Source organism: Triticum aestivum, chromosome 3A (assembly GCF_018294505.1).
Source record: "Triticum aestivum cultivar Chinese Spring chromosome 3A, IWGSC CS RefSeq v2.1, whole genome shotgun sequence".
Classification (NCBI taxonomy): Eukaryota; Viridiplantae; Streptophyta; class Magnoliopsida; order Poales; family Poaceae; genus Triticum; species Triticum aestivum.
This window is the reverse complement of record NC_057800.1, coordinates 476,359,947-476,371,368: the sequence shown is the minus strand read 5'-3', so window position 1 is coordinate 476,371,368 and position 11,422 is coordinate 476,359,947. Positions and strand designations below refer to the sequence as shown.

The window sequence follows — 11,422 nt, the reverse complement described above, 5'->3', positions numbered from 1 at the left end:
TTCGCAATTAATACCGCCTGGAACACCATAGTGTGATGGTGTGTCCGAACATCATAGTTGCACCCTGTTGGATATGGTGCGTACCATGATGTCTCTTATCGAATTACCACTATTGTTCATGGGTTAGGCATTAGAGACAACCACATTCACTTTAAATAGGGCACCACGTAATTCCGTTAAGATGACACCGTATGAATTATGGTTTAGAGAAACCTAAGTTGTCGTTTCTTAAAGGTTTGGGGCTGCGACGCTTATGTGAAAAGTTTCAGGATTGATAAGCTCGAACCCAAAGCGGATAAAATGCATCTTCATAGGATACCCAAAACAGTTGGGTATACCTCCTAATTCAGATCCGAAAGCAATATGGATTGTTTCTTGAATCGGGTCCTTTCTCGAGGAAAGGTTTCTCTCGAAAAGTTGAGTGGGAGGATGGTGGAGACTTGATGAGGTTATTGAACCATCACTTCAACTAGTGTGTATCAGGGCACAGGAAGTTGTTCCTGTGGCACCTACACCAATTGAAGTGGAAACTTATGATAGTGATCATGAAGTTTCGGATCAAGTCACTACTGAACCTCGTAGGACGACAAGGACACATACTGCTTCAGAGTGGTACGGTGATCCTGTCTTAAAGGTCATGTTACTAGACAACAATGAACCTACGAGCTATGGAGATGCGATGGTGGGCCCAAATTCCGACAAATGGTTAAGAAACCATGAAATCCGAGATAGGATCCATGTATCAGAACAAAGCATGGACTTTGGTGGACTTGCCCAATGATCGGCAAGCCATTAAGATAAATGGATCTTTAAGAAGAAGACGGACAATGATGGTAAATGTCACCATTAAGAAAGCTCGACTTGTCGTTAAGATGTTTTCCGACAAGTTCAAGGAGTTGACTACGATGAGACTTTCTCACTCGTAGCGATGCTAGGAGTTTGTTGGAATTATATTAGCGATTACTGCATTATTTATGAAATCTTGCAGATAGGATGTCAAATCATTGTTTCCTCGACGATTTTCTTGAGGAAAGGTTGTATGTGATACAACCAAAAGGTTTTGTCGATCCTAAGGATGCTAAAAGGTATGCTAGCTCCAGCAATCCTTCTAAGGACTGGAGTAAGCATCTCGGAGTTGGAATGTGCGCTTTGATGAGATGATCAAAGATTTTGGGTTTATACAAAGTTCATGAGAAACTTGTATTTCCAAATAAGTGAGTGGGAGCACTATAAAATTTCCGATGAGTATGTGTTGTTAACATGTTGTTGATCGGAAATGATGTAGAATTTCTAGAAAGCATGCAGAGCTATTTGAAAAGTGTTTTTCAATGGAAAGCCTGGATTAAGCTACTTGAACATTGAGCATCAAGATCTATAAGGATAGATCAAAACGCTTAATGGTACTTTCAAATGAGCACATACCTTGACATGATCTTGAAGGTGTTCAAGATGGATCAGTCAAAGAAGGAGTTCTTGCCTGAGTTGTAACGTATGAAGTTAAGACTTAAAGCTCGACCACGGCAGAATAGAGAGAGAGGACGAAGGTCGTCCCCTATGCTTAAGACATAGGCTCTATAGTATGCTATGCAGTGTACCGCACCTGAAGTGTGCCTTGCCATGAGTCAGTCAAGGGGTACAAGAGTGATCCAAGAATGGATCACAGGACAACGGTCAAAGTTATCCTTAGTAACTAGTGGACTAAGGAATTTTCTCGATTATGGAGGTGGTAAAAGAGTTCGTCGTAAAGGGTTACGTCGATGCAAGCTTAACACCTATCCGGATAGCTCTGAGTAGAGATACCGGATACGTATAATGGAGCAACAATTTAGAATAGCTCCAAGTAGAACAGTTATTTGGAATAGCTCCAAATAGAATGTGGTAGCTACATCTAGGAGATGACATAGAGATTTGTAAAGCACACACGGATCTGAAAGGTTCAGACCCGTTGACTATAACATCTCTCAAAAGCATAACATGATCAAACCCAGAACTCATCGAGTGTTAATCACATGGTAATGTGAACTAGATTATTGACTCTAGTAAACTCTTTGGGTGTTAGTCACATGGGGATGTGACCTTGAGTGTTAATCACATATCGATGTGAACTAGATTATTGACTCTAGTGCAAGTGGGAGACTGTTGGAAATATGCCCTAGAGGCAATAATAAAAGTATTATTATTATTATGTTTCCTTGTTCATGATAATTGTCTTTTATTCATGCTATAACTGTATTATCCGGAAATCGTAATACACGTGTGAATACATAGACCACAATCTGTCCCTGGTAATCCTCTAGTTGACTAGCTCGTTGATCAATAGATGGTTACGGTTTCCTGACCATGGACATTGGATGTCATTGATAACGGGATCACTTCATTAGAAGAATGATGTGATGGACAAGACCCAATCCTAAGCCTAGCACAAAGATCGTAGTTCGTATGCTAAAGCTTTTCTAATGTCAAGTATCTTTTCCTTAGACCATGAGATTGTGCAACTCCCGGATACCGTAGGAATGCTTTGGGTGTACCAAACGTCACAACGTAACTGGGTGGCTATAAAGGTGCATTACAGGTATCTCCGAAAGTGTCTGTTGGGTTGGCACGAATCGAGACTGGGATTTGTCACTCCGTGTAAACGGAGAGGTATCTCTGGGCCCACTCGGTAGGACATCATCATAATGTGCACAATGTGACCAAGGGGTTGATCACGGGATGATGTGTTATGGAACGAGTAAAGAGACTTGCCGGTAACGAGATTGAACAAGGTATCGGGATACCGACGATCGAATCTCGGGCAAGTATCGTACCGATAGACAAAGGGAATTGTATACGGGATTGATTAAGTCCTTGACATCGTGGTTCATCCGATGAGATCATCGTGGAACATGTGGGAGCCAACATGGGTATCCAGATCCCGCTGTTGGTTATTGACCGGAGAACATCTCGGTCATGTCTGCATGTCTCCCGAACCCGTAGGGTCTACACACTTAAGGTTCGATGACGCTAGGGTTATAAAGGAAGCTTGTATGTGGTTACCGAATGTTGTTCGGAGTCCCGGATGAGATCCCGGACGTCACGAGGAGTTCCGGAATGGTCCGGAGGTAAATATTTATATATAGGAAGTCCTGTTTCGGCCATCGGGACAAGTTTCGGGGTCATCGGTATTGTACCGGGACCACCGGAAGGGTCCCGGGGGCCCACCGGGTGCGGCCACCTGCCCCGGGGGCCACATGGGCTGTAGGGGGTGCGCCTTGGCCTACATGGGCCAAGGGCACCAGCCCCAAGAGGCCCATGCGCCTAGGGAACCCTAGAGGGAAGAGTCCTCAAAGGGGAAGGCACCTCCGAGGTGCCTTGGGGAGGATGGACTCCTCCCCCCCTCTTGGCCGCACCCCTTCCTTGGAGGAAGGGGCAAGGCTGCGCCTCCCCCCTCTCCCTTGCCCCAATATATAGTGGAGGGGAGGGAGGACATCCATACCTGAGTCCCTGGCGCCTCCCTCCCTCCCGTGACACCTCCTCTTCTCCCGCAGGTGCTTGGCGAAGCCCTGCAGGATTGCCACGCTCCTCCACCACCACCACGCCGTTGTGCTGCTGCTGGATGGAGTCTTCCTCAACCTCTCCCTCTCTCCTTGCTGGATCAAGGCATGGGAGACGTCACCGGGCTGTACGTGTGTTGAACGCAGAGGTGCCGTCCGTTCGGCACTTGGTCATCGGTGATTTGGATCACGACGAGTACGACTCCATCAACCCCGTTCACTTGAACGCTTCCGCTTAGCGATCTACAAGGGTATGTAGATGCACTCTCCTTCCCCTCGTTGCTGGTTTCTCCATAGATAGATCTTGGTGACACGTAGGAAAATTTTGAATTTCTGCTACGTTCCCCAACATTTCATGAGGTAATTATACCTTCTCCCGAATTGGAAAGTAGTTCATCACAGAAATCAGTTCCAGTGGTGCCTACACTAACTAGTGAGGAATTTAATGATGTTGATCATGACACTTCAGATCAAGTTACTACCGAACCTCGTAGGTCAACCAGAGTACGTTCCGCACCAGAGTGGTACGGTAATCCTATTCTGTAAGTCATGTTACTAGACCATGACGAACCTACGAACTATGAGGAAGCGATGATGAGCCCAGATTCCGCGAAATGGCTTGAAGCCATGAAATCTGAGATGGGATCCATGTATGAGAACAAAGTATGGACTTTGATTGACTTGCCCGATGATCGGCGAGCCATTGAGAATAAATGGATCTTCAAGAGGAAGACAGACGTTGATAGTAGTGTTACTATCTACAAAGCTCGAATTGTCGCAAAAAGTTTTTGACAAGTTCAAGGTGTTGACTACGATAAGATTTTCTCACTCATAGCGATGTTGAAGTCTGTCCGAATCATGTTAGAAATTGCCACATTTTATGAAATCTGGCAAATGGATGTCAAAACTACATTCCTTAATGGATTTCTTAAAGAAGAGTTGTATATGATGCAACAAGAAGGTTTTGTCAATCCTAAAGATGCTAACAAAGTATGCAAGCTCCAGCAATCCATTAATGGACTGGTGCAAGCCTCTCGGAGTTGCAATATACGCTTTGATGAGTTGATCAAAGTATATAGTTTTATACAGACTTGCGTTGAATCCTGTATTTACAAGAAAGTGAGTGGGAGCACTACAGCCTTTCTGATAAGTATATGTGAATGATATATTGTTGATCAGAATGACGTAAAATTTTCTGGAAAGCATAATGGAGTGTTTGAAAGGAGTTTTTCAAAGAAATACCTCGGTGAAGCCGCTTACATATTGAGCATAAAGATCTATAGATATAGATCAAGACGCTTGATAAGTTTTTTCAATGAGTACATACCTTGACAATTTTTTGAAGTAGTTCAAAATGGAACAATCAAAGAAGGAGTTCTTGCCTGTGTTACAAGGTGTGAAGTTGAGTAAAGACTCAATACCCAACCACGGCAGAAAATAGAAGAGAATGAAAAGTCGTTCCCTATGCCTCGGTCATAGGTTCTATAAAGTATGCTATGCTGTGTGCCAGACCTATTGTGTATCTCACCATGAGTTTGGCAAGAGGGTACAATAGTGATCCAGGAGTGGATCACTGGACAGCGGTCAAAATTATCCTTTGTGGAATAAGGACATATTTCTCGATTATGGAGGTGACAAAAAGTTCGTCGTAAAGGGTTACGTCGATGCAAGCTTTGACACTAATCCGGATGACTCTAAGTCTCAATCTAGATACATATTGAAAGTGGGAGCTAGAGTAGCTCCGTGCAGAGCATTGTAGACATAGAAAATTTGCAAAATACATACGGCTCTGAATGTGGCAGACCCGTTGACTAAACTTCTCTCACAAGCAAAACATGATCACACCTTAGTACTCTTTGGGTGTTAATCACATAGCGATGTGAACTAGATTATTGACTCTAGTAAACCCTTTGGGTGTTAGTCACATGGAGATGTGAACTAATAAAGATATGAACTATTAGTGTTAAATCACATGACGATGTGAACTAGATTATTGACTCTAGTGCAAGTGGGAGACTGAAGGAAATATGCCCTAGAGGCAATAATAAAGTTGTTATTTATATTTCCTTATATCATGATAAATGTTTATTATTCATGCTAGAATTGTATTAACCGGAAACTTAGTACGTGTGTGAATACATAGACAAAACAAAGTGTCCCTAGTATGCCTCTACTTGACTAGCTTGTTGAATCAAAGATGGTTAAGTTTCCTGAATATAGACATGTGTTGTCATTTGATGAACGGGATCACATCATCAGGAGAATGATGTGATGGACAAGACCCATCCGTTAGCCTAGCATAAATGATCGTTTAGTTTTATTGATATTGCTTTCTTCATGACTTATACATATTCCTCTGACTATGAGATTATGCAACTCCCGAATACCGGAGGAACACTTTGTGTGCTATCAAACGTCACAACGTAATTGGGTGATTATAAAGATGCTCTACAGGTGTCTCCGATGGTGTTTGTTGAGTTGGCGTAGATCGAGATTAGGATTTATCACTCCGAATATCAGAGAGGTGTCTCTGGGCCCTCTGGGTAATGCACATCACCATAAGCCTTGCAAGCAATGTGACTAATGAGTTAGTTGCGGGATGATGCATTATAAAACGAGTAAACAGACTTGCCGGTAACGAGATTGAACTAGGTATGATGATACCGATGACCGAATCTCGGGCAAGCAACATACCGATGACAAAGGGAATAACGTATGTTGTTATGCGGTTTGACCGATAAAGATCTTCGTAGAACATGTAGGAGCCAATATGAGCATATAGGTTCCGCTATTGGTTATTGACCGGAGATGTGCCTCGGTCATGTCTACATAGTTCTCGAACCCGTAGGGTCCGCACGCTTAACGTTCGATGACGATTTATATTATGAGTTATGTGATTTGATGACCGAAGTTTGTTCGGAGTCCAGGATGAGATCATGGACATGACGAGGAGTCTTGAAATGGTTGAGAGCTAAAGATCGATATACTAGAAGGCTATATTCGGACATCGGAATGGTTCCGAGTGATTCGGGTATTTTTCAGAGTACCGGAGAGTTACGAGAATTTGCCGGGGGAAGTTAATGGGCCTTATTGGGCTTTAGTGGAGAGAGGGAAGAAGGGCCACGAGGTGGTGCACGCCTTCCCCCTACCCAAACCGAATTGGACAAGGGGTGGGGGCGTCCCCCCCCCCTTTCCTTCTCCCTCTCCCTCCTTTCCTTCTTTCCTACTCCGAAAAAGGAAAGGGAATCCTACTAGAACTTGAGAGTCCTGGTAGGACTCCCTACACTTGGCGCACCCCTAGGAGGGTCGGCCTCTCTCCCTCCCTCCTTTATATACGTGGGCAAGGGGCACCCCAAATACACACCAAGTCTTCTCTTTGCCGTACGTTCGGTGCTAGGATCGGTTGGATCGCGAAGACGTTCGACTACATCAACCGCGTTACTAAACGCTTCCTCTTTCAGTCTACGAGGGTACGTGGACACACTCTCCCCTCTCCTTGCTATGCATCTCCTAGTTAGATATTGCGTGATCGTAGGAAAATTTTTGAATTACTACATTTCCCAACAACCACTTCCTCCATCCTCCCCAATATGTTCAGTCGACCTCTCCTCACGTCCGATCTCAGCCCCATGCTTCCTCTCTCTCGTCCCCAGAACCATCCTTCCTCCCATCGCCCCCCCCCCCCCCCCCCAATCGCCACAGGAGGCGACTTCGCCATGCACTATACATAGTACGTTTTCTGGACCTCGATGACTCAAGCCCCAACAGGAAGGCCTCGTCGGACCGTGAGGAATTTGGGTACTCCAATGCAGTCGCCCGGAGGAAGAGAACCCCTAGGGGAACGCCTCGAGGTTCTACCCATAGGCAAGGTCTCAAATGAGAGTGTGCGTCTGGTAAAGTGGATCACCCGTCTGGTTACATTGGTCCACTGCCCCCATCTGATCGCGATTGCTTGGTTAACCTTAAAGCCCATTTGATCGCAACTACTTGGTTAACCTTAAAGCCCATCTGATCTCCCCTCAAAAAATAAAAAACTGATCACAACTCTTTAAAAAAACACCGAAGTCTTATTCATTAGAGATAAATAGTACATCGTTTGCGAGGAGCATTACAATTTCATTTAATGGTTCCTCAAACCAAACAGAAGTCAAAGAAAATCTAGCTAATCTAGCGAGCTCATGAGCTACTTTATTTGCTTCTCTATTACAATGTTCAAATCTAGTAGTAATGAAATCACATGCATAATGAAAACAATCGTCGAAGATTGTTGTTGTCGTGCTTGCTGACTGTCCTCCATCCTGCATAGTATCAATCACCTTCATGTTGTCTGAGTTAATAATAAGACGATTACATCCCGCCCTTTGCGCTAGTGTTAGACCAAACTTGAGGGCTAAAGCTTCCGCCATCAACACATCCACGCAATAGTCAATCTTTCCAATCCCTCTAGCAATAAATCTGCCCCCCATTGTTCCCCTAAGCAGGTCATGGTCAAAAGAAGCATCAGTGTTAAGTTTCACAAAAGCTCTGGGGGGACAAGACCATCCTCCTTCGTAGAAGCCTTGGGGGACAATGCATTTATGAAGTTTGTGGTAAGGGCTAGAACCCCCATTGAAATCTGAAGTGCATTTTGAGTTTTCTCCTTGTGCATCAACTTTCGTCTTTCCCACCATAAATACCATGCTGAGACAGCAATCATCTCACGCACATTGTGGTAATCCATTATCCTCAAACCTTGGCCCGGAAGAAGTAGTAAGTACTTTAACACTGCCTCTCCAGAATGGTCAATCTCGCAAGCTTTATCAATAATATCATCCATCCCCAGCCTTTCCCAAACCCCATTTTCTTTACTACAACGGAAAAGCATATGCTTCGTATCTTCTAAGCCCTCAAAGCAAGTGGGACAAATGGGCGAGACCTTCATATGTCTATTAGCGAGCGTAACCCGGTGGGGGAGTGTTCCATATAGTGTACGCCATATAAAAAAAATAACTTTTGTCGGACAAGATAACTTCCATATCTTGTTTCAAATAGGGTTAACTGTGGTTCGTCCCATCCCATTAGAGTATTTTAATTTGCTGCCATACTGATGGTCCCACTCCACGGAATAAGCTGGTCGAACCGAGAATATACCATTTTTCGTATAACTCCAAACAATGAAATCTGGCATATCATGTTGCGAGAGTGAAACTGAAAGAATCCGTTGTGCATCAATGGGCCACATAGTTTATCTGATTAGGTGTTCATCCCAATTGTTGGAGGCAGGATCAGTGAGATCATCTCCTCAGTTAACAGATGCCCCCCTTAGGCGTTATAATTTTTCTAGTGACACAATTTGAGATACATGCATCTTCTCAAATGTTAATTTTTTGTCCATTTCCCACTCATCAAATATGACCTCTTCTGTTAACCTTAAAGCCCAGTTTCACATGATCGGAGTTGTATCCCACACCATGTAGACTTTGATAAATAAACTTGGCTTTTATATCCCTTAAAGAAGCTAAAAAAAGATGCTAGGCATTTTGCAATATCCTTCTCCGATCCCACCCGCCGTCCTGAGCTGGTAGGGCTTGCGTCAACGCATAATAGTGTTCTTAAATTATGCATATCCTTCCGCGGCCGTGTTCCGACGCGGACATCGCCGGCATATGCACTTTCTGCACGACGGCCGTTTCGTCTTCATCGGAGTCGCTTCTATTTTTTACCTGATGATGAAGCGCCTTGACCGAAAATTGTCACACCCTAACGCGTTTTTTTGGACCTGAACTGAACACGGACGCGGACCATGGTTGCAACTTGCAACATCACACGCACGACGTCTTCTCCCGGTAGTACTACACGCTGTATGTATAGTACGTATCAATCAAGCATATGATATCAAGGTATCAACCACCCCCAGAGCGTTTTGACCAATAATCAATAATCATCACGGTCGCGACATGCCTGTTACACCCTAGCACGCACACACACGGCATCACCTACCACCGTCTCCGGCAGAGAGAAAGAGGGAGAGAGTTTGACTAGGCCGAGCAGCAGCCGCCCGTGTTCACCGGGGTGACGTCGTCCTTGCCGCCGACGTCGATGGTCTTGCCCCTGGGCGGCGCGGCGGGGTCGTCGCCGATGTCGAGGGCCTTCTTGCTGACGACGCGGTAGATCTCGCCGAGCACCTCCGTGAAGGCGTCCTCCACGTTGGTGGCCTCCAGCGCGGACGTCTCCATGGAGAAGGTGCGGTGGCGCTCCGCGAAGGCCCTGGCCTCCTCGGGCGAGACGGCCCTGAGGTGGCGCAGGTCCGCCTTGTTCCCGACCAGCATCACCACGATGTTGGCGTCCGTGTGGTCGCGGAGCTCCGTCAGCCACCGCTCCGCGTTCTCGAACGTGATGTGGCGCGTCACATCGTACACCACGAGCGCGCCCACGGCGCCCCGGTAGTAGGCGCTGGTGATGGCCCGGTACCTACACACATAGAGAGAGCCGCGGGTGCGAGTGCAACGCACGCACGTACGTAAAGTGATTAGCCAACTTGGTACTGGTGTCAATGTGGAAATGCGGTTACACGCAACCAGAAAGATGCACATTGTATTGCTAATAAAGATACTCCTATTTCGAAGGACATCTGCAGTTCAGAGTGAGTTGTTTACAGATTGCTATTGAAATCACAAGCATGGCAACGGGAAAGGAGTCATCGCAAGTCCTTGGGTTAGTCATCAATTACTACGATCGATCGATCGATCGATCAAGCTGAACTAAACTGAATCGACGGCAAGCGGTGGGAGAAAGAAAGAGGTGGACAGGCAAAGCAGCAATATCTCATACAGGTGGCGGGCAAAAGAGAAGGAGCAGGAGGTGGAGAGTATTGGTACCTTTCTTGGCCGGCGGTGTCCCAGATCTGCGCCTTGACGAGCTTGCCGTCGACGCGGACGGTCTTGGTGGCGAACTCGACGCCGATGGTGGACCTGGTGTCGAGGCTGAACTCGTCCCTGGCGAAGCGCGACAGCAGGTTGGACTTGCCCACGCCGCTGTCCCCGATCAGCACCACCTTGAACAGGTAGTCGTACTCCTCCTCCGCGCGATACGCCACCGCCATCCCCCTCCCCTCCTGCTTCCTGCTGCTTCTGCGTCGCCGCCGCTGCTCGATCAACCGATGGTTTCCTAAGATTTGATCTCCTTCCCCTTCCCGCGCGCCTCTCCTCTCCTCTCCTATCCTCTCCTCTTGAGCTAAATAGAGGCACGATACAAAGGCAACGCGGTGCGGCGCGTCTCGCTTCTTTTCAGCTGGGTTGGTTCGCTTTGGGGAGAAGTGTCTCAGGTAAGGGAAGAAGGGGTCGCCGCGGATGGCGTTGGTTTCGTGGGGGGTGGTGGGGAGGTAGAGAAAGCCAAGCGAGAGATGATGACGACCATCGAGCCGCTCGTTGTCCCGGTCCTGGCTTCGTCTCCGTGACCGACCGGGCATGCATCTCTGTACATACATGTGTCAACGACTCTCATCTCGCAAAACGATATGTACAAAATTGAATTTGCGAATATAAGCATGTGCCAGGCTTGACTTGGCTTCATGTAGTAGTAGTAGCATTCTCTTTGCTTCTCCTTTCATTTTCGTGTGCTCATTTGGCAGTTGGCGCGACTGGCCTTCCTTCATCACGTTTTGTTACCTGGGGATGGGTGCAGAGATCCTTCAGGGAAGATTCTCTCAAGGCAAGTACGGCGCACAAGCTATAATATTAGGGGAAGAGTTCTAGGGCAAAACTATCTTTTACTTGTACGGTACAGCCACTAAGAAAACAAAAACACCATATGTCCCCTTATTAAAAGATATGAAAACAATGGCAGAAAATACAACATATGCAATGAAATTAAGACAAATCCCGTCACAATAGGAGTAGATTCGAGGTTTT

At 46.1% G+C, this 11,422-nt stretch overlaps 1 protein-coding gene across 2 annotated transcripts; it reads right to left on the bottom strand.

Moving 5' to 3' along the window:
* Nucleotides 1-8,046: 8,046 nt before the first annotated feature.
* On the bottom strand, nt 8,047-10,963 carry LOC123061716 (ras-related protein RABA1f). Of its 2 annotated transcripts, XM_044484934.1 has the most exons (4): nt 10,391-10,963; nt 9,581-9,983; nt 9,236-9,291; nt 8,047-8,380 (listed from the first exon to the last, which is right to left on the bottom strand). In XM_044484934.1, the coding sequence occupies exons 1-4, from the start codon at nt 10,612-10,614 to the stop codon at nt 8,047-8,049; spliced, it is 1,017 nt and encodes a 338-aa protein (XP_044340869.1). In that variant the 5' UTR covers nt 10,615-10,963. The 2 variants fall into 2 exon arrangements, with proteins under 2 accessions (XP_044340869.1, XP_044340870.1); XM_044484935.1 differs by lacking the exons at nt 8,047-8,380; nt 9,236-9,291 and having other exon boundaries at nt 9,434-9,983; nt 10,391-10,933.
* Nucleotides 10,964-11,422: the final 459 nt, after the last annotated feature.